Source organism: Limulus polyphemus, unplaced genomic scaffold (genome assembly GCF_000517525.1).
Source record: "Limulus polyphemus unplaced genomic scaffold, Limulus_polyphemus-2.1.2 Scaffold334, whole genome shotgun sequence".
NCBI lineage: Eukaryota > Metazoa > Arthropoda > Merostomata > Xiphosura > Limulidae > Limulus > Limulus polyphemus.
The window spans coordinates 255,050-282,527 of record NW_013665944.1 but is presented as its reverse complement, the minus strand read 5'-3'; the positions used below and the strand labels follow the sequence as shown (position 1 = coordinate 282,527).

The 27,478-nt window shown below is 34.1% G+C and overlaps 1 protein-coding gene across 1 annotated transcript in view; it reads right to left on the bottom strand.

Annotated features, from left to right (window-relative positions):
• LOC106457457 (tyrosine-protein phosphatase 69D-like) overlaps positions 1 to 27,478 on the bottom strand; it is a 276,299-nt gene that overhangs the window by 39,867 nt on the left and 208,954 nt on the right. Inside the window, exons 4-9 of the mRNA XM_013916878.2 lie at positions 21,149 to 21,442; positions 12,724 to 12,956; positions 12,315 to 12,384; positions 10,947 to 11,068; positions 10,345 to 10,564; positions 8,632 to 8,740 (exon numbers count right to left, since the gene is read on the bottom strand). Coding sequence (XP_013772332.2) covers positions 8,632 to 8,740; positions 10,345 to 10,564; positions 10,947 to 11,068; positions 12,315 to 12,384; positions 12,724 to 12,956; positions 21,149 to 21,442 — 1,048 coding nt within the window. The remainder of the gene's footprint in view (positions 1 to 8,631; positions 8,741 to 10,344; positions 10,565 to 10,946; positions 11,069 to 12,314; positions 12,385 to 12,723; positions 12,957 to 21,148; positions 21,443 to 27,478) is intronic.

The window sequence follows — 27,478 nt, the reverse complement described above, 5'->3', positions numbered from 1 at the left end:
GACAACAAAAAAGTTATGTAAAATAATCTCAAGACAAAGGTGGAACCAAAGAACTATATAAGTAAGCTTTACTACTCTAGTGCGGCTTTTAGTTTAAATAAATGGCTATAATGATGCGCTATCAAAATAATGTTCAGTTTAGACGTTAATTACAATTCATAACCTCACCAAAATGACAGCGATCAATAGAGGCGTATTTAATGATGTATATATTTTACTTTTTTGTTATTATAATAATTTTTTAGCCAATTCTAAGTAATTACATATTACCTTATTCATTTGCCTTCCTGAAACAAGAGGGAATCCTCAATAGTCGCGGCTGTAATTAGGTCTCAAATCGTTCAAGAAATGGAGTTATGAGTTAAAAGTTTGTACTTGAAAAACAAGAGGGAATCATAAATAGCCGTGGATGTAATTAGATCTCAAATCGGTCAAGAGATGGAGCTATGAGCTAAAAATTTGTACTTGAAAAAAAAAACAAACTTAAAGCCATTTTATGAACCGCTATGCCGCGACTAAACAAATATTTTCGTATATAACACTCATCAAGATTAGTTCTCAATACAGCTCTATTCTACAATTCAAATAAGTACATGAAAAACAAGTAAATCGTAGCCAGCCGTGAAAAAATATATCATTTTAAAAAAAATGTCTTTTACATTTTTAAAAACTTCTTTACTTATGAAACGATCATTTATTAAAGTCAACACAGCAGGAGATTTTAGTCGAAATACGATTCTTAGAAGACTTATATGTTATTCGCTTTCGAGTCTTTGTAGGCAGAGTTTAATAATCCAAACAATATAACCGAATATGCACCAGCTCGGCCCATTGAAGAAGGAGTGTTAACTATAATCCTGAATTTACTAAGTGTATCTACAAGCAATAGGGCAAGCTTTACAAAAGATGTACAAATCTGTGTGCACCCCCTAAAAAAAAAACAAAAAAAAACAACAACAACCAAACGAAACAAGATTGTTACAAATATATTTGTACTCCAGAGATGTCTGTGAATTGCCGATGTCAATTTAACTCAAACCCTGACAAGTTGGAGTTCAGGGTGATGTTCATGTGAAGAATATATACACCTTTATCCTTCTTACAGTTTGCATATTTCATTTGCATAACCTCTAGAACCTCCGAAGTGCGTATCTACAGTTTTTTTTCGGTATCCCTGTATGTTGTATTTGGTATTTACTTTCCTCTACCACGAACTATCACTAAATCACCAGTGTATGGGTTCGAATTCCCTCCCACCAAACATGCTCGCTTTTCCAGCCGTGGGGGCGTTATAATGTGACGTTCAATCCCACTATTCGTTGGTAAAAGAGTAGCCCAAGAGTTAGCGGTGGGTGGTGATGACTAGCTGCCTTCCCTATAGTCTTTCACTGCTAAATTAGGGACGGCTAGTGCAGACAGTCCTCGTGTGAGCTATCTGCTGTGTCCACCAAGGGGAATCGAACCCCTGATTTTAGCGTTGTAAGTCCAAAGACTTACCGCTGTCCCACCGGGGGACGTAGCTTTGCGCGAAATTCAAAACAAACCAAAACGAATACATAATACCATGTTGAATGGCATTTGTAAAAGTTCGTACATGCACACTTTGAACTCCACACATAGGGTTAGTAGGTAAACTAATAAAAGTATGAACATATCTTTATTCTCGAAAGTTAAGGCAATCTGAACAACAAAAAATACATACTTTCAAATTATCATTTCAAATTTTCAGGACTTTATGCTATCACTATTTCTTTCATATTTATTATTTACTTTAAAAACTATTGTTTTAACGCCCCTTATGAAATATTTACTATGATTCTGATCTGTGATTATTCTTCTACTTAAACCAGTCTTTCACAAAAGAATGTTCTTTACATACACCTTACAAGTTAAAAATGACTGGTTCTACGCTGACATTTAATCCTTCTATTGAAGTTAATGAAGCAAGTTACAAGGTGGAGAACTTTTTAGGAAGGTTGTTTCATTGAGTTCTGTAGAATGATTGAATTTCAATGAGGGGATCGGTCAGTTTTTCCAATCCATTATAAGGGTATTTGTGGAGAACTTTTTATATACCCTTAAATTAAAAAATTGACTGGTTACTGGATGACATTCCATCATTCTATTAAACTCAATGAACGTATACAGTGAGTGAAGAAGATTGACGAGTTCCTCGTTGAGATTAAAGCTTTCTACTAATCAAATACCTTAGCAAAAGCTTCCACGTACTGCATACGTGAAACACTGAAACGATCTTCTCCCCACCTTCGTCTGATATTTATTCTTCTTTATTACAAACTAAATCTTCTGAACATTTTTTCTGTGTACCCCTCCACACAGGAGGTAAAATGTTGACCAGTCCCTGACAAATATCCAGTCTTTCTACTAAACTTAACCGAATATTTTTCCAACCATTTCCCTGAATATACCTATACTTAGACATAAAATCGAAAAGCCTGGTGTACGTATTCGGTTGATGTTAAGCACAAAGCTATACAATAGCACGTACTGCCACATAATTTTAGCGACAATTATATGAGGCTTTCTTTTTAACTTTCAAGATTTGTTTAATGAAACAAAAACACATCAACACTGGGAATGACATCACTTCAAGTCGCCATTTTGTGAGATTTACATATTAATGAATACAAATAACTTTCTTCCTGTATACTTCCAGTGATAATTGTTCTGTGACGATTGTAATGTTTTCAATCTTGTATACGTATGACGTCATTACTATCCTCCACGTGGTATCCTAAGACATTCATTCTTTGTGAGTTGCAACTATCAACTTATAGTCTAGGTGATACCTGAAAATACGTTATACTGAAGAAGACACACGAAAATATACATCCATATAAATTTGGTGTTGTTTCTTCCTTTTGTGACCATTCAGGTGAATTCGAAAACATTTTTATAACTTACCATCATCACCTTCTAAGTTATACCTAAAGACAGTCACTAGTGTCTGTATTTACCAGGCTCGCGTACCACTTTTTAATTTTTTTAATAAAATAAAAATTACAAACCCAGGCCCATAATTTTTTTAAAAAAGATAAAAACCCAGTAACAAAAATTCATATTTTTAACACTTACCCATTAATGCGAAGGATGCGATTGTTTTTCTGGCACGATTTAAAAATCTGTGGTACCATTTTTGTCAGTTTTAACGGAAGAAATACTGGTGAGTCTATGCAAGTAGAGGATGAGTCTATAAGTGGGGAGAGTAGTACGTATATGTACGTGGAAAGCCCAGATAGGGCTTATTACAAATTTTATGATTTTATATATTAATTGTGTCGTGTACCACTGACATTAGCGTACCACAGTTTGAGAATCTCTGCGCTATGTGATACCGAGTACATTCACTTGCAATAACCTTCCCCATAAACTTCCAGGTGATAAATAAAACCAATCACCAATGTCTGTTTGTCTTTACAAATACATTCGTTTAGAATAGGCTGTCAATATCACCCTATAGTAGAAACATTAAATGGTGCCTCGTTCCTCGAGGTGATGCTTTGATACTTTGTCACTATCGGCCCCCCAGTGGCACAGCAGTATGTCTGAGGATTTACAACGCTAGAATCCGGGTTTCGATACCCGTGGTGGGCAGAGCACAGATAGCCAATTGTATGGCTGTGTGCTTAATTACAAACAAACATTTCTTGTCACTATCGTTTCCTAGGTGACGGGTATAACCTGAATGGTCTGAAAAGGACAAACAGTACAAGTATTTTTGGATATCACCTAGAGTAGAGAGTGGTATTTGGAGATCATAAAGAGTGAAAGTTTGGATGGTGATAATGACAGGACTTCGTGTAAATCTGTCAGTATTACTGTCAAAGTGAGATATCCGACGATATAACTCGTGTTAACTTTTAACCACCACTCTTTAAGTGATGCCTAAAGGCATTTTCTCTTTATAACCTCTCACTACCATCTTTAAAGAGATGTATGAAGTCATTCACCCCTGCCAGTTTGTTTCCACCTTCCCTAGTAAATGATACCATTCATTTTTGGCTGTCATTCTTTTATTAAATTATTTTATAAAAGTATTTTCAACCTAAACCCTATGTGACGCGTGAATAAAGGGCCTAGCTAAGAAACACAAAGGTTTAACCATATTTAGAATTGATGACCAGAGAAAGAGCAAACTGTCGACCTCACCTACCGTCTGCACGGCTACTCTTAACTGAATAATAAGATTGACTGTCACAGTTATCACACTCCCATAGCCGAAAGTGCTGAACACTTTTGGCGCTAACTGCAAGGCCATTTTGAATCCACTTTTTCAAGTTTATATAGTTTCGAACACTCACTGGTACGGACAATCGCCGGATGTCGATAAAACGACGGACCATTAATCTCAAAGCTAAATGCTATGACTTGAAAAATTCCCATTATTAAAACGTCACACCACAGCTTCTAAACTTAATAACTCAAGTTTGATTTATGTTGGTTGCTATGCGGTTTTGACGATATATATATATAAACATATTCCAAAACAATACAAACAATACCTTACACAGGATCGAAAGACTGTTTTTGACTCGGTGGTGAAAGGTCAATCTGCGAACTACTTTTTTTTTTGTACCTTAACAAACACTGAAAACTCGAACAATCACTAGTTTTATACTACTTCATAAGAAGCACATTACTCTGGATTATCATTCTTTTAACAAAGAAAATGTCAATTAGTAACATCATGTTATGAAACGCCCCGAAAATATGTTTTATTCAGGAAAGAAAGTAATATAATGTTGTATGCATTTGAATCGAAAATCCCATCATTAGGAAATAAAAATAAAAATTTATATTTCATTTTTCTCTTCTGCGCTTACACGAAGTTTTCTTTTATCCTTTAGTTTCTGATCACAATATACAATGCAGTCTCTAGTGTTCGAATTCTTATTACAAGCTCGTGGTTATTTCTTTTGTCAACCAAACCACGCTGCTCGAATCGATTTTACAGTAGGTTCAGACGATGGGAGATAAGTTGGCCAGCAGCCAACTAAGCAGGGCTTCTATCAGCAAAGTGACTAAGCCTAACTTAATATCCACCGGCATGTTCCCATTGTTAGCCTGAAGAGGCGTTATAATGGCAGAAAACCGCCACGAACTCTTTGAATACCTCAAGAATTTAACGGGATTAGAGTACCTTAATATAAACGTTTTATCAGTAGTTCGTGCTTAATTCTTACTTAGATCACATCCTTTATTAGGTATGCAATTTCTATAGCTCGGTTAATGATCAAGTCAACATTTCATAAGTATATTCTCAGAAACGCGAAACGTTGCACAGCATTATTCAGTATCTGGGTGTCCATCACTTATGAATATAAAACGCATATAACAGGGATAAAGAGAGCAGAGCTAACCCATATGTTAGTAAGTAAAGAGATAAAACAGAGTCAGACTCACGAACCACAGTTACTAAACGTAATTCAGCGTTACCATGCGTTAAATTAAAAAGAACGAAGGCGGCGATTGTTCAGTAACTTATTAAATCGTTTCAGTCAAATCAATATCCAGTTTAAAGTTTTGGTAAGTGAACAGATGCAAAAAAAGAAACACATCCCTCAATTTTATTAAAAGCCAGAGCCACGTTGCTTTTATTTTTCATAACTATTACATAAATGATATAGTTGCATTACATTCGTGTAATGTAATTTATATATATGCTTATGCAAGTCCACGCATGCTTGTTCGTGTATACTGAATTATACTTGCATTCAGATTTCACTTCCAAAGTATTAGTAGACAACAGTGGTTAGGTTGCGTTGATTTACTCATCGTTACCTCACTAACTTAAAACAATTTACTATGACACGATTAAAAACACCGAATACAAATTAATCTTACTTGTGCTGGTAACAATTAAACTGAAACGTAGCAGCATAACGGTTTTATATTTGTATTTTTAATATGAAATTATTATTATTACGTTTTCAATATTTTTTAAAAAAAATTCCTGAATATAGTCTTCTAGTTGATAATATTATTCATATCCTTGTATGTGAAATAAAATGATAAATCTGCCTACGCTCTACTGGTCCCCCAAAAACATACACACACACCAACGAGTCCCCCAGTGGCACAGCGATATGTCTGCGGACTTACAACGCTAGAAACCGGGTTTCGATACCCGTGGTGGGCAGAGCACAGATAGCCCATCGTGTAGCTTTGTGCTTAATTTCAAAACAAACAAACGCACCAACGAACGTAACTGTGAGAAACTAATACAAATATGCTATGCTGCAGATAAAGAACCTGTCAGAAGTGCCTTCAACTTACTTCCACAAGTCAACCTATAAGTGTCGAGGTGTACCGTTCATTAGGATCGTTTCAAATGTTAAACGAATAATGCTGCAGATAAAGAACCTGTCAGAAGTGCCTTCAACTTACTTCCATAGGTCAACCTATAAGTATCGAGGTGTACTGTTGATTAGGATCGTTTCAAATGTTAAACGAATAATGCTGCAGATAAAGAACCTGTCAGAAGTGCCTTCAACTTACTTCCATAGGTCAACCTATAAGTATCGAGGTGTACTGTTGATTAGGATCGTTTCATATGTTAAACGAATAATGCTGCAGATAAAGAACCTGTCAGAAGTGCCTTCAACTTACTTCCATAGGTCAACCTATAAGTATCGAGGTGTACTGTTGATTAGGATCGTTTCAAATGTTAAACGAATAAACTGTCGGTTCTGGTGGTTGTAGATGAATTATGCATTGTTATCCATCAATATCGTAAAGTATGCCATATTCCTGATGAAGAATCGACCAGCACTGGGTGATGTGTATTCGTCATTCATTTTCCTGTTGAAAAACTTAGCAACAGTGTGTTGCGAACGTCAACTTTCTGAAAAATAGCCTATGAAAATCGTATACAATCTGTGGGTGTCGTACTCCTGAAGTTGCGAACACCAACTTTCTGAAAAAAAGCCTATGAAATTGCAAACGTCAACTTTCTGAAAAATAGCCTATGAAAATCGTATACAATCTGTGGGTGTCGTACTCCTGAAGTTGCGAACACCAACTTTCTGAAAAAAAGCCTATGAAATTGCAAACGTCAACTTTCTGAAAAATAGCCTATGAAAATCGTATACAATCTGTGGGTGTCGTACTCCTGAAGTTGCGAACGTCAACTTTCTGAAAAAAAGCCTATGAAATTGCAAACGTCAACTTTCTGAAAAATAGCCTATGAAAATTGTGTACAGCGTGTAGGTGTCGTACTCCTGTAGTTGCGAACGTCAACTTTCTGATAAATATCATAAGAAAATTGTGTAGCATATTTGTATGAGTGCCTTGGTACTGAAGTGGGATACATACATCAACACTGTGTATCTTACGTGGCCTGCTTCTAAAGGATAGCCTAAAAGTACTGTATTGTGAGCGTTAACTTCTTGATAAATTGCCTGTGAAAATCGTACACGATATGTAGATGTCATACTCCTGAAGTTGTGAAAGTCAACTTTCTGATAAATAATTATGCAGTATATGTGTGTGTGTGTGTCGTGCTTTTGGCGAAGAATGTACCAGCATTGTTTTGTGTGTCTGTATGTGTTGTGCTCCCAATAAGTAAACCATCGGTATGTTTGTATAACACCAATTTCCTTGATCAACTGATTTAAGAATCCCAACAAATGTACTCCTTGTGGTGAATCGTTAAATAATGTCTTGGTTACGATTATGTAACAGTAACCATTTTTCAAACGTGATGAGAATAAAACGGTACTATAAAAATTGAAATTTTACAGCAATAATGTGGCACCACTCAACTGATGTTTCTGCAACGAAATGCCAATATAAAGGAAACAGCGCTGAATTATTTTAATTACATCTACAAACGTAAAAGTTGCACGATTTAAGGTATCAAGGTTACCAAAGCTTACAAGAAAACGGTTTGGGGATATTTTCGGATTTAAGCATAAATAAAATATTATACAACTTAACATTATCACATTTCATCTGTAAATTTGGTTTGTTTTGAATTTCGCGCAAAGCTACACGAGGGCTACCTGCACTAGCCGTCCCTAATTTAGCAGCGACAGACCAGAGAGAGAAAGCATCTAGTCAACACCACCCACTGCCAACTCTTGAGCCATTCTTTTACTAAAGGATAGTAGGGTTGATCGTCATATTATAACGCCCACTACGGCTGAAAGGGAGAGCATGCTAGGCCTCATCTGTAAAATACATTTACATTTAATTAAAGATACACGTGCTTTCTCTTGAAAAATATGTTTTCCAAAATGTGTTTTGAATCAAACTTAGTTGTTTGAATACTGACATTTAGAATGAAGTAACATTCTGTTCTTATCCCTAAAATTGTTGGTTTAGGTAAGTGTTTCTTATTTTATTTTTTATTGGCGAGTGATGTATATACGAATCACATATATTCTCAAGTATTGGCTATCTCAAACAGTAATGGTCTTTCATTTCCTGGTAAACCCGTGATGATAATAAACTTCGACTTATGACACACTGTAAATGTTTCTCTTATTAGAAAAAGTAAAGTTCTTAAATGGCCAGAATACAACTTCTAATACTGAAGTTTTAAATCAATTTTCTAACTGTGATGTATGAAGGCATTATAATACAGATCATCAATCCGATATATCTTACCTAATAAAACCGTTTCTTTCGGATATCCGCTGAAGCGTCAGTCTTAACTGCTTATGGTTATGTTTCTCTTTCATTCGCTGGAGTTGGAACTTTGGCATTGAGGAAGGTGCTAGAAACAATGAAACAACAATTAATCTGCTTATAACCTTCTCATGGTGATTATCAGAAAGGAAAACAAACACCAAATCATGTTTATTGCTTCAATAATAATAATATATAGTTCAGGGAATGGTAAGCCTATCTCTAGTTAGCTTCAAAAAGAATAATATATAGTTATGGGAATGGTAAGCCTATCTATATTTAGCTCCAAAAAGTAATAACACATAGTTCAGGGAATGGTAAGCCTAATTCTAACTTCAAAAAGAATACTACATACATCTGAAAATGGTAAGCCTATCTCTAGTTTTTTAGCTTAAAAAAGAATAACATACAGTTCAGGGAACTGTAAGCCTGTCTCTATTTAGCTTCAAAATGAATAACACATCATTCAGAGTATGGTAAGCCTATATATACTTATTCGATCTATAAGAACAATTAAGTACAAACGCAAACTAAATCGATCTATTACACCCATTCTACATTTCCATAATTTTAAAATGTTATTGTACTTTGCTGTGCTTACTCAAATTCTAAGACATTCCGTGATATTTAGGTGAACCTTATCTATCTATCTATCTGTCTGTCTGTTTGTTCTATATATGTATGCGGAAAATAATATTGGTAATAATAATAAGTTTATCGATACTGCTGAAATAATAAATAAATAAAATAAATGAATAGTTTTCAAACAGCAAAATCAAAGGATAAAACACTTGAAATAAAAAAATCAAGAAAGAAAGAATTAAGCAACACTTTCGTCTGGTTTATTCTTTCCAGCTTGTGGTTTATATGGCGCTCAGTATAAGAAGTAATAAGGACATAATTAAAAAAATTAAAACATATCTTTACCTTTATCTAGACCTTAGATATATCGAATTATACCTCCAAAGGATATAAGTTTACCTGCCACCCCAGTGGCAAGGCTGAGGGTTTATAACGCTAAAAACCGATTTTCCATACACAAGGTGGGCAAAGCACAGTTAGCCCGTTGGGTAGCTTTGTACTTAACAACAAACAAACATATTACAAGTTCACCCACGCATTAAGCTAAAATTGGCATAGTTATTATCAAATTCAACAATCAACCATCAACTGCATGCAGTAGTTTTTGTAATTCGGGGATTGAACTCGGTTTAAATTTCACTCCAAACGAATATTATTATCTAAGCTAAGAAATTAAATTCCTATCTAATTCTTGTAAGACACTTTTCAACAACCCAAACTACTTAGTTACCCCTATAATAAACAAGGCTCGTCTTTAGGCCTAATCTTACGATCGTTGGGGACCTATTTTTTAATATGCCCCAAGATTGAACTCGGTTCTTTTCGCACGCCAAGTGAGCATTCTATAATCTCAGCTACAGAATTAACCCCTTAGCAGCTTCTAGTAAGACCGAAGGTTATAACTTTCAACAATAACTTTTTACAACTTTTCTGAATGCTTAGAACAAGAAACTGTACTTTAATTTACAGTATAACTGTAAATCAAACATGATGTTTCTGTTGTTGAAAAAACACACACAAAAACTATGGATATAACATTAACAAGAAACTTATTGAAAAAATAGGAACCAAACAAGCCATGTATAATAAGAATCAGGTTTATCGGCTTACCACTAGGGGGCGACGAACACATTGTCCTTGTTGTTCTTATGCTCAAAGGGCCACAGCCGGAACGATTTTTTGTACAAATTCGGACGGTGTAGTTTGTATTGGGTTTAACAATACTTTTTAACTCCGATGTGTCACCCTTAACTTCATGCACTTCTGCAAGTTTATCTACAACAGTTTTACCGTTGGTGGCTCGGTAGCGAGCTGAAGCTTCAAGTGTGATCTATAAGTGAGATGCAGAAGAACAACATTAGGATCAGAGATACACAGTAGTTGTATAGCAGCTAATTCCCCAGTTACTTTACTTATAATAACATCCACTAGATCAGATTAGATTGGTGATGGAAAAAAGTATTCGTTGCGAAAACGCCAGTCTTAAGTTATAAAAAACCAGCAATAACAAAACTGCCTCAATGCTTATTCTATACATTATATTTTGGTGTTTTGCGAGTTCAGATGTATCACAGAAAACTGTAGGACTGATACTTTTGTCAATAACTGTTTAACTTAGTGGAAATATGTTGTATTCTGTTGTGTACGATACCAAGTTTGTTTAAGTTAATCTCCAGTAAAACGTAAAAATGTTGGAAAAACCAAAGACTTACGTTATAGGACTGAATCGTTCCCCGGGGGTTTGCTGGAGGCTCCCAAGTGACAACGACATATGAGAGGTCTTTTTGAGCGTCGTACAAACACTTGATTTCTACGTGTTCTGGTGGGTCGGCCACTAAAGAAAAACATGGTATTATTCCAATATAATTTTAAAAGCAGCGAAATTTCTTATATTTACCTCCTTTGATCCAACCTATTCTAGTATTTTAAGTGTGTAGGAGCCCCCCCCCCCCAAAAAAAAAAAAACAAACAAACGTTGCTTTATTTAAACGTTTCATGTGATGTCTTTTTTTTCCTAACATAATTTTACGGAATTATTTGTATATACTACACAAAAGATATGTAATACTGTTTTTCAATACTGTTATCCAAAGCGTAGCCCCTAATTATGCACAATTTATAAGATAATCGCCTAAGACGCATGCAAGGAGGTCATTTTCTTCCTCATCACACTTTATCAAATATTCAGTGATTGATGAATAATATCCATGCTTGTAGAACTGCACGCAAGCAGGCAGGTATATCGTGCAAAAACATTTCACCCAAAGTCAGAACATGACTTCTACATACGACTGTATATATATGGTATGATTTTAATGTCATTAAAATTGATAACGTCCATTCGTGATATTAAGAATAGGCATATTATCTTTTGTAAAGGTCGTTCTACTGAAATGCGTAAATCATGCTCATGTTCATGTCAAGGATATTACAACAGAGCCTGCAGGGTCCCGAAAATGACAGTGTCGAAATTAAGAAATCGGAGTTCGTCCATTTTTAGTCTACTATTTTGAAACATTTGCGATTTCTGACAAACTTGAAATATCAAATAGAGTTTCAGTACACTGTATCATTCAGTACGAATTGTATTAGTAGATATTCAATATTTTTTTAAAAATCGCTTCAACTTGAAGTGCTGCCGGTGTGCTTCAATGAAATATCTTCAAAATTAGGCTATATAAATTTACTCTCTCTCCTTAACACGCCGTTCATACAGTAATTTTACTATTGACAATTCAAAGCAACCCATCCGACTACGTCAACAAACTAAGTCAGTTTAGTAACAAATACTATTGGTTTTGAACAAAATAGCGATAAAAGAGACATTTCCATAGAGAATAAGCTGACAAACACTACCATAAAGATGGCGTGCTAAAACCACAAGCACCGCTTCGTTCCATCACAACCTGTCATAGAGTGATGATTAATGCGACTTTTTCTGACATGTTCCCCCTCCCCCTCCTGTACACCGTTAATAGATACTTTTCAGCTCGGCTTTTTCGACCAGGAAAAGGGGGGGATTACAAAGGATAGTCTATAAAGTTTTAGTTTAATATATTCAACAGTGTAAAATAACCTACTTCCGTCTGATGTACCCGCCTCCATTGGTTCAGACCAATTTCCACAGCCAATAATACTACACGCCTTTACCTAGAAAGAAAGTTATTCCATCATTTCCTGGCGTTAGTTTATGTTATTTTTGAATATATACTTATGCTATGAAAATAGAGTAAAAAGAATCAGCAAAATAAAATTAAAGAATTTCATGAAAAAACATAAACAAACATGTTAGATGTCCTAAATTATCTGAATAAAAATCATTAAACGGTTAAAAACTTGATAACATTTCATCAGTGGGTAAAGTCGTATGTTCTTTTCTTATTTACTTTATTTTATAATTCGTGTGCATAATAATTTACTTTCACAAAAGACGAATAGCGAAATATTCACCACGTTAAAAGCCTGTAGCGCACACAAAAAATGTCTTACCTGAAATATATAATCCTCTCCAGGTTCTAAGTTAACAAATATGTACATGTAATTATTTCGTGGATTTGGCATAACAGTCATTGTTTCGTTGGCTATTACTTCACCATTGTGATGTAACTGAACCAAATAATGTGTAATGTTGGCTCCATTATCGTGACGAGGTCTTCTCCAGCCTAACAAAAGAGTCTCATTAGTCGATGCTAGAACGTGAATCCACGAGACTCTTGGCGGAACTGTATGATAGAAATGGAAAGAAACAGAAACAACATATACTATTTGTAGGAACACATGTAAATTGACGTGTTCTTTCACAAAACAGATAAAACATGGTGGATATGAGAATGCGTATCTGACGTTGACAAAATAAGAATTAATAAGGACATTAATATTTATCAAGCAGAAATGAAATTCTTGTTTTACTGAGCACTGTAGAATGACATGTTTTTGGCATAAAACTGTCAAACATTTTGAGACATTGCGATAATTTGACAGGTTTTTCGTTTTATTATTGTTTTTTATACAGTGTGACATATATTAAGTGTTTCATACAAAAGTTGAATACTAATGATCATCTCTGTAATTACATTCATGTCGTTATATACATTCTATGAGCCTGCGCGTTTGGTTTAGCGCAAAGCTGCGCAATGGACAACCTACGCTATGTCCGAGGCGGAGGATGTTTGTTTGTTTTTGAATTTCGCGTAAAGCTACACGAGGGCTATCTGCGCTAGCCGTCCCTAATTTAGCAGTGTAAGACTAGAGGGAAGGCAGCTAGTCATCACCACCCACCGCCAACTCTTGGGCTACTCTTTTACCAAGAATAGTGGGATTGGCCGTAACATTATAACGCCCCCACGGCTGAAAGGGCGAGCATGTTTGGTGTGACGGGGATTCGAACCCGCGATCCTCAGATTGCGAGTCGAGTGCCTTAACCACCTGGCCATGCCGGGCCCCGAGGCGGAGGAATCGAATCCAGGATTGTAACTTTATTAGCCCCGAAGCTTACTGAGCCACTACAGGGCAGCTAAGGTTTTAAAGTCTAAATGAATTATTGTTCCATAACCAGTAACTGACGGTTTATAAGTCACACCACTTTCTTGAATAAATGCGACAAATAACGAATATTTAATGCTTTGAAATATTACTGTTACTGTTACTTTTACGATACAATACTTAACATCACGAAATATTTCATTTTTATAATGGCGTATAGAACATTTAATCCTGTTAGCAGAGAAACAAATACATTCGAGATACTTTAAAATTTACCCCATCTCATCCTCAGTGGCTCAGATGCAAGTCTGAGAGCTTAAATGGCTAAACATCGGTTTTCGATGCTCCACTAAAATTGATAAGTACTGTAGACATGGAGTCAAAATAGGGATTTGCAGCTTCACAAAATAATGTAGACTATTTCTAGCCTTGTGTGTTTACTTTTTTATATAGACCCTAGTTGTAGGCTTGAAAATGCTCCACTAAAATCGATAAGTAATGTAGACATGGAGTCAAAATAGGGGTTTACAGCTTGACAAAATAATGTAGACACTATTTCTAGCCTTGTGTGTTTACTTTTTTTCTTTATAGACCCTAGTTGTAGGCTTGAAAATATAATCGTTATATTTTGATTCAACTTGTTTCTGTACTTTTTGTTTTCTAATCTTGTTGTGATTTTCTTGGTTGAAGAAATTATTATAAAGTACCAGTGAACTCGTATATATAATAATACAGTCATGGCCAAAATTTTTGCATATTTTGTAACAAATAGGATCATTATTATTAAGATGGAATACAAATACACTTAGTGCTGTAAAACTGAGAAATGCATGTTATATGAAACAGCTACATATGTAATTTGTATAATTAGACAGGTTTTATGGACATTATGTACGATCTATCAGAACAGCAAACAATTTTATCAGACAACTGTAGAAAGATGTGTAATTCAATATTTCACCTGTCACAACAAAACATATATGATGACAAAATATAACATCAAATTATTATAAATAGCGTCTGTAACCTTATATCAGTTCATATTAAACATTCAGTACTTGGATGGTCTTCTTCGTACTGTAATAACCTCCGCAAGGCGACGTGGCATGCTGTTGATGAGGTTATTTATGTAATCCACCATGATGTCATTCCAACTTGTCACTAGAAGGCGCTGCAAGTCAGTTACAGTAGCAATTTTCCGGCTCAGTTCTGCCCAACAGTTCTCAATGGGATTACAGTCTGAAGACTTTGCTAACCATAGCAAACTTGTAACGTCGAGATAGTCCTGTACAATACGTGCACTGTGGTCAGTGGCATTATCATTCTGGAACACAAAGTTATTGCCAAACCATATGGCAGAAATATCGTCTGAATGTGATGCTTGAAGGAGGCGCCATTGACTTTTTCCTGGAGGATGTGAAGAGCAGTTTTTTCACTATGATGAATAGCTGCCCAAACATGTACTGCACCACCTCCTATGTGTTCCTTGTGGGAAATACAATATTTTTTCATCTGTTCTCCAGGCAAACGACGAATACGAATCCTACCATCAGCTTTAATAAGCCAGAAACAGGACTCATTTAAAAAGATGACATGTCGCCAGTTGTCATGCTGTCTTGCCCCAATAACACGGTGACAGTGGTGAATTATAGTTAATATCAGCTTGCAGATAGCTCTTCTTGTAAAATAACCTTGTTTGGTCAGTCTCTATTCACTGTTCTTCTGGATACCCCAAAACAAATGTGTTCATGCCATTCCTGTCGTAAGGTGTTGCAAGACTTCTTTCGACCTTGACATATTAACCTGATCACAACATGGTCACCTCGGGCAGTATACTTTCCTAGAACAACGTTTCCTGTAATCCGATAATCCTGTATCCGAGATTCCGGATACAGTACACTGGGGATATCCTACTGTTGTGGCAATGTCTGTTTGCTTCATACCATTTCTGGATGGTAGAACAATTTGACGCCCTATAACTTCTGGCACGTGACGAGGCATGACTCTACACCAAGTACAGAGAAATTGTCTGAACAAAGCGTTGATCTGTTTCAAAAAATATACCAAAAGCACACCGTTTTATACAAAACAGGTTTGTATGTATGTTTTTACTAACAAAAGCTCAAAACAACTTACACAGATCAAAATAACAACTCATACATGTTTGTCCGATCATATGCTACCTTCTCTGTTACTACTCGGATAATCACTCAGTAATTACTCCAGCCATGTAGACAATAACATCAATATAGAACAATACGCAAATATTTTAGCCAAGACTGTACACTGGGTTAAACTTCCGTGTACAGCCTAAATCTTCTAATTCTTAATGAAGTCTTTAAGTTTAGCTCAAAACACGAAGAAATTCGTGGTTTAATCATTTCCGCCATTAATTGCCATCTCAGGTATCTCCATAAAGCACGAATGCCAACTTATTTTAGTTTACCAATCAGGATGTATGACATGTGTTGAAAATTCACATAACGGAGTTACAAAAATGGATCGAGAAAGGCAATCTAAGCTATAAAAAATGTTCATCAATCTAATAAGCAGCGAAGAATACGAAAAGTCTGTTGCTTAGCAACTGAACTCTTTATGATCACGTGGTAAAATGAAGTAAGAACGTGAGTGGCTCCAGTTTCAATTTTATGGAGAAAAAAAAAAGGAACGTCTATTTTACTTGAATATGGTTTATTTTGTTAATATTACTATTACCTATGGGTGAATTTCTAAAACATACTATGCCCAATCAGATTTCAATTATATAAATGTTATTAGAATAAACTTTTATAGTAAAGCACAGATGGGTAATCGAATAAAATATGCATTTGTAATTAATTGTATAAACGAGTAACTTCAGAAGGTTTGTTTTTGAAATTCGTGCAAAGCTACACGAGGGCTATCTGCGCTAGCCGTCCCTAATTTAGCAGTTTAAGACTAGAGGGAAGGCAGCCAGTCATCACCAACCACCGCCAACTCTTGGGCTACTCTTTTTACCAACGAATACTGGAATTGACCGTCACATTATAACGCCCCCACGGTTGAAAGGGCGAGCATGTTTGGTAGGACGGGGATTCGAACCCGCGACCCTCAGATTGCGAGTCGAGTGCCCTAACCACCTGGCAATGCCGGCCCGAACTTCAAAAGGAAAAAATTAAATTCGTCGACGTGTTAACTTTGTCAGGATGGTACGATAATACATGATCATTTAACATTACATATTTTACGAAACAAAGATAAATAAATAATACAAACGGAACTTCACAATTGTTAACTGTATTTCAAGCCAATTTGAATAGTTTACCAAACTTTTATTAGAAGTGCTTAACGTACACAGAAAACGTTTCTCTTTGTTTGTTTCGAATACTCGTGCAAAGCTACACGAAGACGTTATGCGCTAGCTGTCCCTAATGCTAAACTGATAGACTAGGCAAGGCAGGTAGTCAACAGCACCCTCCGTTAACTCTTGGACTACTCTAATAGCATTGTGGGCTATGGCCATCACTCTTATAACGCTCTCACGGCCCCAATTTTTTTTTTATTGTTTGTAAACGGGACGTGAGCCACGGAACCTCTGATTCACAGTTAAACACGCTAAATGCTGGGCTGCTAAAGATAGTAGGAAAATTTGGAATCACAGAAATTCTATTAGACCACGTACTTGTCAAGTCTCTTGATGCAGCTCCAAGGGATTTGAATGCCTTTGATCTGCTTTAACAAAGTGGTTTTGGAAATTGACATCCTCATACTTTGGAGGTCTGATAAAGTCTATTAAAATGTATGATCTAAGATTGACCTCGTCAATCTCTGCAGAATCTTTCTTATAAAGAAATCCGCGATGTGCATTATCATATATATAACAATCGATGAGAGAGAAAGTAGTTCCAAGAGTATTATGACATCTGGAATATTGTTCTTATAAAGTGTGATTAACCCTCAATAATGGATACATCTTTCTTGTAAACTAAGATATGCTCTACTGTAGATTAATGCATCTGTATAAAGTTTTAGGACTGAAAACTTATAAACGTTTGTCGTAAACATATTTATTGGAACTTTAACTTTGCTCAAACGAAACGAAATGCAGCTAAAAGTGGAAGAAAAAATATCATATACTGCATTAAAACTATAACAAATTTCGATTATTGTATCTGTTAACTGATTTATCGAAATGAATAAAAATTTGAAATAGTTTTTTTAAAAAGTTCAATTAAGTAGAATGTTTCACAATGGGATATCTGTGCTGTAACCAACATGGGTATAGAAACCTAATTTTTAGCATTTTTAAGTCTACAGCCACTTGGGTGAAATTTGGAGATAGAACTTTCGAGATGTTTTTCTTGACTTCTTCTCTGTGTAATTATTCAAATACAACATATTATGCATGAGTAAGGAAAATAATACTTTTTTTTCCGGAGATGCTTTGTGGGGTATTAAAAGAAAGTTTTCAGTTTAACTGTCTATTCTACGAATACCAGTGACGATAAAGATGTGTTCGTTTGCAATAACGTTTTTTTTTATTCTAAATTATCGGCTAACCAAAGCACTATGTTTCTATATAATAATTTTTTTCTTATGAGAATATATAATCATGCATTTCTCTCAAATCACGAAACATAAATATATGCAGAATACCGCTTGGCTTTATGTCTTATATCGACGTACACGCAATCATAATCGTTAAAGGCAGATTTACAGTTGAACTATGAAATACCAGTGGTGGATTTACATATATCATTGCACATGAAAATACCCTATTAGAAGTCAGCTTTTCAAACAAATGCCCAAAGCACATATGGAAAACAGCTCACACTTCATTTCCTTAGTTTTTGTTTTTCATTAGATGACAGTTCTTTGAAATAACTTATTTCAAAAGTACTTTCTAAAGTTATTTTTATAGAACGTTTCAGAAAAAAAAAATGCACATTGAAATTACAGTTTGAAGATTACCAACTCGTAATTTTCAGATGTATTTCATTATTTGGCGTTAAAAAAAAAAGAGGAAAAAATATAGTTCTTAAATATATTAAGTCTATATATTTTAGTAATTAGACTTAACTTACTCATTCACCCAGTATATTTCCCCTTTCTTGCAAAAACAAAGTGTTTTCGAACAACTAGAATTAACAACAAGGTAAAATCAAATACCATGTGACAGTTATTAAGAGCCAAACATGGTATCAAAGTCAACACAAGAATAAAATACGCAACACATATAACCGGTTAAAAAATGTTAGATGGCAGCCTAATCGTTGATTTTTTTTCTGAATTCCGAGTATAATTACATTTAATAGTTAAAAAAAGAAGGTAAATTTTTGAGTTAGTATTTTTTTAGTAAGTTTTCCTTTAATTATTGACTGATTAATCTGAAAAAGAAAAAAAAAGTTATCTAGAATTCTTTTGTGCGCTGACGTATAATTACAAATTTCTTCAATGAACTTATTAATAAAGAGCCGTATTACAAACTAGCACTGCATTATCTAAAGGGAATGGGTTAAAATATCACGTCTTGTTTCTTGAATACGAACATTTTTAACAACACTTCCTACCTTGTTTTTGTAACGATGTTTCGAAATGTCTGACAATCTAATACATTAAGTAGATAACGACCTCGACCAATGCAGATATGTATCCCCAGTGCGCAACAAGAACATCACTGTATTTTATTATTGTTATTTATACATTCATCATATTACTATATTCTATAATGCGACTTCACCAGTTAGCCTTATAATGGATTAATGGTAGTAATTAAAATGGTATGACGCAAATTTTAACTTCCTTGAGCTCCATGTGGGTAAATGAACCTTTTCATTAGCAACATGGGGGAAATTAAGCACACACTTAAATTTTTTTCATGGCACAAGTGTACCATTTCATTATCGAAAAACGTTTAATAATCTTCTGTAAGCAAAATAATTCACTAACATTTTGTAAAAGTGTTGTGGATAGTAGTGTTAAACCAGTACAAAATTAAATAAAATTAAAATTTCGTACAAAATGAACTCAGTTGGCCAGAAACGATACTATTATATTGAGAGTACTAAATAATACAACTTCAAGTATGGAATACTTAATATTTTCTCCAAGTTGAATGATTATAAACAAGTAAAGAAGTACTTTTATATCGTGTGAAGTAAAACCTTTATAACCAGCTATTTATTCATTTAAAGTTGAATGGAGTTTCTTGTATTTTTAAGGGGCTGTAAAAAATTACAGACAAAAAAACAGCTAAAATATTCGCAACTTAAAACATCATGAGATATTTTTGGAGATGCTCCCTTGTAATACGAGTGGATAATTTATGTGTGCATATATCTAAAGAATAGGGAGTGTTGTAAACGTTTTTCATTTGGCAATTATTTATGTATAGTTGCACTCGTGGCTTCAAAACGAGAGTTAATGATAATTGGTCTAGATATTAACTGTATATACATATATGTTTTTTTTAGTTTTTCTATACATTGTTTTAATTACTATGATCTTATCATCTATATTCTCATAGTAAAACATGCTAAATACAGGACAGACACACTACGTCATGATTACAACCTTATCCTCTACACATCTTAATGAAGAAAACGTTCCAAATTCATCCATAAATTACGAGTCATAATAAAACGTGTTGAGTACAGAACACACATACTGTGTCATGATAATAATCATAGCTTTACCTTTAAATGTCTCAGAAACAACATTCCAAGCTCAGTCATAAGTTATGAGTCATAATGAAACATGCTAAATACAGGACACGCATACTGTGTCACCCTATCCTCTAAATCAGTAAATGTCTTATTGAAGAAAACGTTCCAAGTTCATACATCATGAGTCATAATGAAACAGGCTACATACAGGATTTGCATCCTTTGTCATGATAAAGATTACAGCTTTATCATCTAAATGTCTCATAGGCAACATTCCAAGTTGCTGGGCAAAACATACAGTTTCAACTCGAACTCGTATATGACCAGTAATTTGTACAATGTTATAATGTTTAGGTGGGCAAAACAAACACCGGAAGTTAAGGCAACAAAAAAATGCAAGCAGTTGGACTTGGAATATAACATTATATTAGGTTGAACTTAATTTATTCAGTCATTTCACAAATGCGTTTTAATTTAAGTGTAAACGAAAGACTACAGTCTCATATTGTCATAACTTGCAGCAAAGTAACACTTAATGGTTATAACTGGTATATATATTTCTAAATCTTATTCTGAGATAATGTAGTCACGACTATATAATTCTGCTATGAACTATGTTCGGCCATTTCTAATAATCCAAGTCAGTATTTTATGCAATTCAACATCAGCCTAAACGAGGAATCGGTCAGCTTCGCTCTCTACCACAAGAAAGTTACCAAGTAGGCTTAGCAACGTTTATGACGAAATGAATTTAATAATAAACTAAAAGTTATGTATGTACGACTTACCATCGGCAGGCATGGTTATGTTGAGATTTTCCCAGTCGCTGTACCCTGCGTCGTTTACCGCTGCTAGCTGAAAACTGTAAGTCATGGCCGGCGACAAGTACCGTACCGTGTAGACGCTGAGGTTAGCTTCGATATTGTTGTCCACGTCGAGCCAATCTGCTCCAGTGCTAAAGTTCCGCACTTGCAGGTGAAACCGCTTGACTGGAAGATTTCCCCGGTAACGAACATGCCAACTTAAAGATGCTGTCCGTGGGTCCTTTGCCTCCAAACTATCCAGACTCACTTCAGGGGGCTCTTCAAGAAACAGGAGAGATATCAAGTTGGCATCACGCCAAATCCAAATCTGGCATAGCCTACTTTCTTCTCCCCACAGATCCGCACACTTCAAAGAAGGCACGTGACAAATGGCGTCCGTGGCAAGTGATGTGAAAGAAATCAGTAAAAAAAAATGTGCTGCCTCGTCCCGATGACAAGAGAGATACTACCAAACATGACTTTGTGTTCTTCGAAAAAGCCAAATTAGAATTGAAGACCTTTTTTCTTTTGATATATAACGTCATAATGCAGACATCTTAGTATTTGTACGTACTGAACTTACTTCATAAAAAAATCGCTTGATTTACATTTACGCCTCAGTTCAAGATTAAGACAATCTTGAAAAGTGAACATGGAAAGACAGATCAAATTTAAATTCGTTTTTAAGCCTTTCTCAGTAAATTGAATGAACCTATCCCTAAACGTTCATAGTTAAATCATGCATACGGTATAATGGCGTACAATAACTCACCATTAATAAGTTTGGGATTTTTTATAACAATCAGTAATTTAAACTTTTGATTGACTTAAGTTTTTACATTAATATCACAACTATTACAAATTGGCATTGGTAGTTCTCTATAACGTTAGATTTCGTTCTCAGTTTTTTGCTATTATGTAAAATTAGTATCTACTATAATAAAATAAGTCTTTTTTTTCGGTGTTATGTAGAGGTGCTGTAAAATAAAAAAAATCATATAAAAGAAATCAAAGTTGTTTTTTTTTAAGGTGTGAAATACTAACACGAGTGTTTTAACATCGTGACTAGCTCCTTTTGCTCGAGTAATTATAATTCAAATTATATTATCACCCTAAAATATTTTTTTAAAAAACATGGTTTTGCCGGTTAAGTTCAAATATAAGTGACCATTATTAATCAATATTTAAGTTGGTTAACAAAATTAATTCACAAAGTACAGCAGAATTCGAGCTGCAAAAAACACAAGAGCACCAGCGTTTCTTCTGTCCGGACTGTCCAAGTTGCGTTTAGACAGATAAAATATTATGTAAATAAAAATTCATGGTTGGATATTTATTTAAAAAAAATGTAGGCAATAAACTGATGGAAAGTTGTAATCAGTTGACTTCTTTACAAATTCGAAAATAAACACATTTTGAAAATGTTAAATTTCATCATTTCAAATTGGAAAGTGTTAAACAAGATTATTTCATTAACCTTTACACAATTTAAATACAGAGACGTCATCTTTGTTAAAGCACATAGTTTAGAGTTGTTATGTGAAAGTCAGCCTGAAGCTTGTATTTTGAATTTTTATTTTTCATAACAAAGCTGCTATGGCTATATGCCGCCGGTTATAATTATGAACTACAAATTATAGGGAAGGCAGCCAGTCAACAATACTATACTGCTCAGTGCTCATCATCCGCGATAAGGGATTGACTGTCACTCTTATGAACGCACCCACAGCAGTGCAGTTCACTAGCTCCGAAATCCAGAGCTTTACCATATGGCTATCGTGTGCCCCAGCTTAAAACAAAACAATCCAAATGATAAGTTAAACATAAACATTTAAAACATAAAAAAGATAAAAATTTATTTCGTTCTTCTGTTAATTTTTAACAAAGTAGTTTTCGTCAATTTTGGTATTACTTGCCACCAGAATGTTAGTCCAAAATTATTTCTAGAGTTTTAGATCAATAGAAAGACTTTTACTATTATTACGATATCAATACCTTTTCATTTTTTTAAATTTTAAATGGCCTATTAACTAAACATAGTTGTATTTTAATCCCCCAGCATCACATCCAAGAAAACAAACAATATGATAATTTATAGGTATTGTCTTTCATGGCTATAGATTATTGAAGGTATTTCCACATCTTATTGTTATTAGGATAAAACGCAAATGTGTTTCTTATTGTTGATATATATAAATTAGCAAAGCAGTCGTGTCAAACTACGATCAGGTTTTACTTAAAGCTTTGCGAGTTTTTAGATAACAAATTCCGACAATGCGGCAGAATTTTGCCTGCATTGCAGTTTTAATAATGCAAAGTTATTGGCAATTTTCTCTACATATTATGTGAAATTGGCTTCTTCAAATTTATAAACACGTGTTAGATACTGCAGGCAATAAACAGTGAAAAATATAAAATAAAATTATTTTGTTCTAAACAACGAATTTAAATGTAAAAAAAATATATTGCGTGAGTTGAGGATTAAAAATGAGTGAAACGATTGAATATTTTATGCTGAAGAAATACGAAAGAAGAGACCATGTACAAGAAAGAAAGAAAAGTTATGAAATCTAGATTACATTACACACATTTAAAGAAGGTTCAGCTATATATGTGTTTTTTTCGCAGACTTTTGGCGAACACAAATACGCAGCTTTAGTATCTCTGTTTGTTTGAACTTAAGCACAAAGCTACACCATGGGCTATCTGTGCTCTGCCCACCACGGGTATCGAAACCCGGTTTCTAGCGTTATAAGTCCGCAGACATACCGTTGTGCCATTGGGGGGGGCTAGTATCTCTGTAAGAAAAATATGTTATTTACTGACGATTCTTTGTTTGTAGTTAAACACAAAGCTACACAATGGGCTATCTGTGCTCTGCCCACCACGGGTATCGAAATCCGGTTTCTAGCAGTATAAGCCCGCAGACATGCCGCTGGGGGGCATTTATCGACGACATAATGTATTATTGTATTTCATTTTCAAAATTTAGCATACTATTAGATAATGAAAATTTCTGCAGTAAAACACTTTTCTAGAAGTTGGTTCCATTATGTATTTAAGTGCCTCAAATGTTTCACTATGATAAGCTATATATTTCTGTTTACAGGTTTGAAATTTGAAACTTAACCACGTAACTCGAGATAAAAGGGATATTCAGATTAAGTGACTGATAAATAATCATTTTATTCTTCTTAAAAATATCTGTTTATAATCTAATCTTTGTGGAATAAACCAATTCACATACTAGTTTATGACCATATTAGTGCGAAATAGTGAGTGCTTTAAATACAGATATACCTTTAACTATATCGTTCTAAGAATGAACTTTCTGAAACTCACTAAAGGCTTTTGATAAGCTTCGCATTTTAAGAAGATTTCAGGAATTGTTATGAACTTTAAACCCGATTCATCTTATCGAACGAACAACGTACTAAAGCCAAAGTGATAAAGAAAAGCTAAAATCTCAAAAACTTAGTACGCTTATAAAACTATACTTAGTTGTCTGGTTACTATTTTTAATTATCAAATTTAATCCTTTAGTGTATGACTTGTTCTAGCACAAATCGGTGCTATTGGTAGGCCTAAACTGAAACTATAATGTACTCATAAACCGGAAAAATAAAATTCAACGATGATATATGCAAATAAACTGTAGTAGAAATACGTATCATAGTACGAATAGAGAACAGAATATCACCTTTTACCTTACGTAAGATTTTTAAAATATCATCAAGTTAATTGAATAGACCGAGACTTATTCTTCAATGATCACTATTTCACCAATCTTATAACAAAGTATAGCACACGACTATCTAATAGTTACCAAACTAGGTTTAAATAGTACTATTTTAACGTAAACAAGTAAATCATATTGCTTATCATATTTCAACTAATATACTTTGACTAACTAGGTGTTAAAAATTTTAAATAAACTTAACATCTTAGCATATTATCACAAGCCAACTTAATATTGAATAAAGTTGATACTTTCGTAAGAAGAGGTAGGATATTTCGTTAATTAGTCCTAAACAGATTACGTGATAAATTAAGTCCTCAACTAGATAAACATTATCTAAATTCACTGGTTATCATTGAACTAGCATTGGGCTGATTAGCCATAAACAACGTACATTAAATAAGTTCAGTGGTTATTTTTTAACTAACACTTGATTAATTAGCCCCAAACAACACACATGAACTTAGTTCAGTGGTTATCTCTTAACTAACATTTGAATAATTAGCCCTAAACAACAGACATGAAATTATTTCAGTGGTTATCTCTTAACTGACTGCCCCCCCCCCCCTCATTGGCACAGCGGTATGTCTGCGGACTTACAACGGTAGACTCCGGGTTTCGATACCCGTGGTGGCAGAGAACAGCTAGCCCACTATGTAGCTTTGTGTTTAATTACAAACAAGCTTAAGCGGACATTTGAGTAATTAGTCACAGATAAACGTTCCCTTCAGTAAGTATAGTAATTATTGCCTTTAAAAAACTATTGTATTAACTTGTTGAAAACCAAACTTAACTTTAGTAAGTTACGAATAGTTTCCCTTAAACAAACATAACGATGTATTTAGGTACTAACAATAAATTTATGGTATAGTTATCAAAATTCTATTATTAGCATAGTTGGTAGACTATATGAACATAACTTGGTTCCAATTCTGGCTAAGCTTCCTAAAATGTGCTTTGGAACCCTCCTGCAGAGAAAAGTCAATTAGCAGCCGAAATGTAAAGTGTAACAAGGAAGGGGATCGTAAAGTCTATGAAACATCGACAACGATAACATTTAATTAAATAAATTTAAGTTTAAAAAACTTATTAATAATAAATACTATTACTAAGCAAAGAAACTGATTAAAGCTAAACTAAAATATATTTTTGCTCAAGATAATTTGTAATTAGTAGCTAATGAAATATCAATATATTGATTCTAAAGTTTTAAGATATTATTGTTTGAAAGACTAACATTTGGGGTTTAAATCGAGACGAACTAGTCATCATCCCACTTCCAAAATAAAACATGTTAAAGTGTTTAAAAGTTCTAAATATTAAACTGTACAGGTACATCAGTTGATTGCATCACTTATACAATATATATTCTTAGTAGCTCCTGTTATTTTGACATAAATATTACATATTTGTTTACTAAGTAGTTCTTAATCTATTTCATAGTTAGTAGAAATGTTACATGATAATACATAACATTCCAATTTTTTTAAAGTTATATATAAATATATTGAGTAAAGTATTTGAAAAAACCAGCTTCGCACCTATTAAGTTTTAACTTGTTCCTTTTAACTAAACACTGATTCTTTTCTCATAAATGCATCAGTTCTTTCTAACTAATTATAACACCTTATTAATCATAATTTTAACCCAATTGTATCTTTAATATATTCACTAGTATTTTAAACCAAATGTTAATTATTCCAGAAACAGCTTTGGAAAAAAAAATATAGTTTTAACAAATGTGTTTGTTAGCAAACTTAACATTTCCCTAATTACTCTCGAACCAGGTGAATTTTAGTAAACTCATTAGTTATTCCTAAAACCATAACATTGGGCTAGTTAATATTGAACAAAACTTTCTGATTATTAATTCCATTCCAGGTATCTGTAAATAAACATAACACTTTATTAATTATAGATTATCATTAATTAGATCTAATTCATCTTCGAAGGCTGCTAATTTTTTACTAGGTTGCTCTGAGCAAACATAACATTTTATTTGAAATTCTATACAATTTCGTTGTGATTTCAAATGATATTCTAAGCCACGTAAGCCTAAAGCTTACTAACGTTTCACTTGCTATATTAGAAATCACATTTTGTTTTCACAAACTTAGCATAAAAAGACAATTTTTTTTACATTTTCTTTAACATGTGTTTAATCAATTATTGATTTTGAGTATAAGATATCTTCGTTAAATTCTCTTAGTGCGTGAAAGAAGTGTTTGAGCTACAAAAGTGACATGCACAAGTGTACTATGTAACCACTCCTTGTAGCGGCTGTTGGGTTTATTGAAAACCGCACCAGTAGCTGACGGAAACAAGTAGAAATTAATCAAAGTCTAAAGACAGGCATAATCACCGTAATTGCGGCTGTTCCTATAATTTCGAAATTACGTTTTTATTTCGTTGCTCTAGCACATGCGTGTCCAAAAACAATAAAAAGGTTTTACTATATCGTTATGTTTCTACTTTACAGTAGTTGGAGTAAATGGGTTTGTAACGAATTTGCTGTTATATATTTATTTTAATGTCAACGTTTACTTGGATTGAGTTTATATTTAAAACATGCCTAG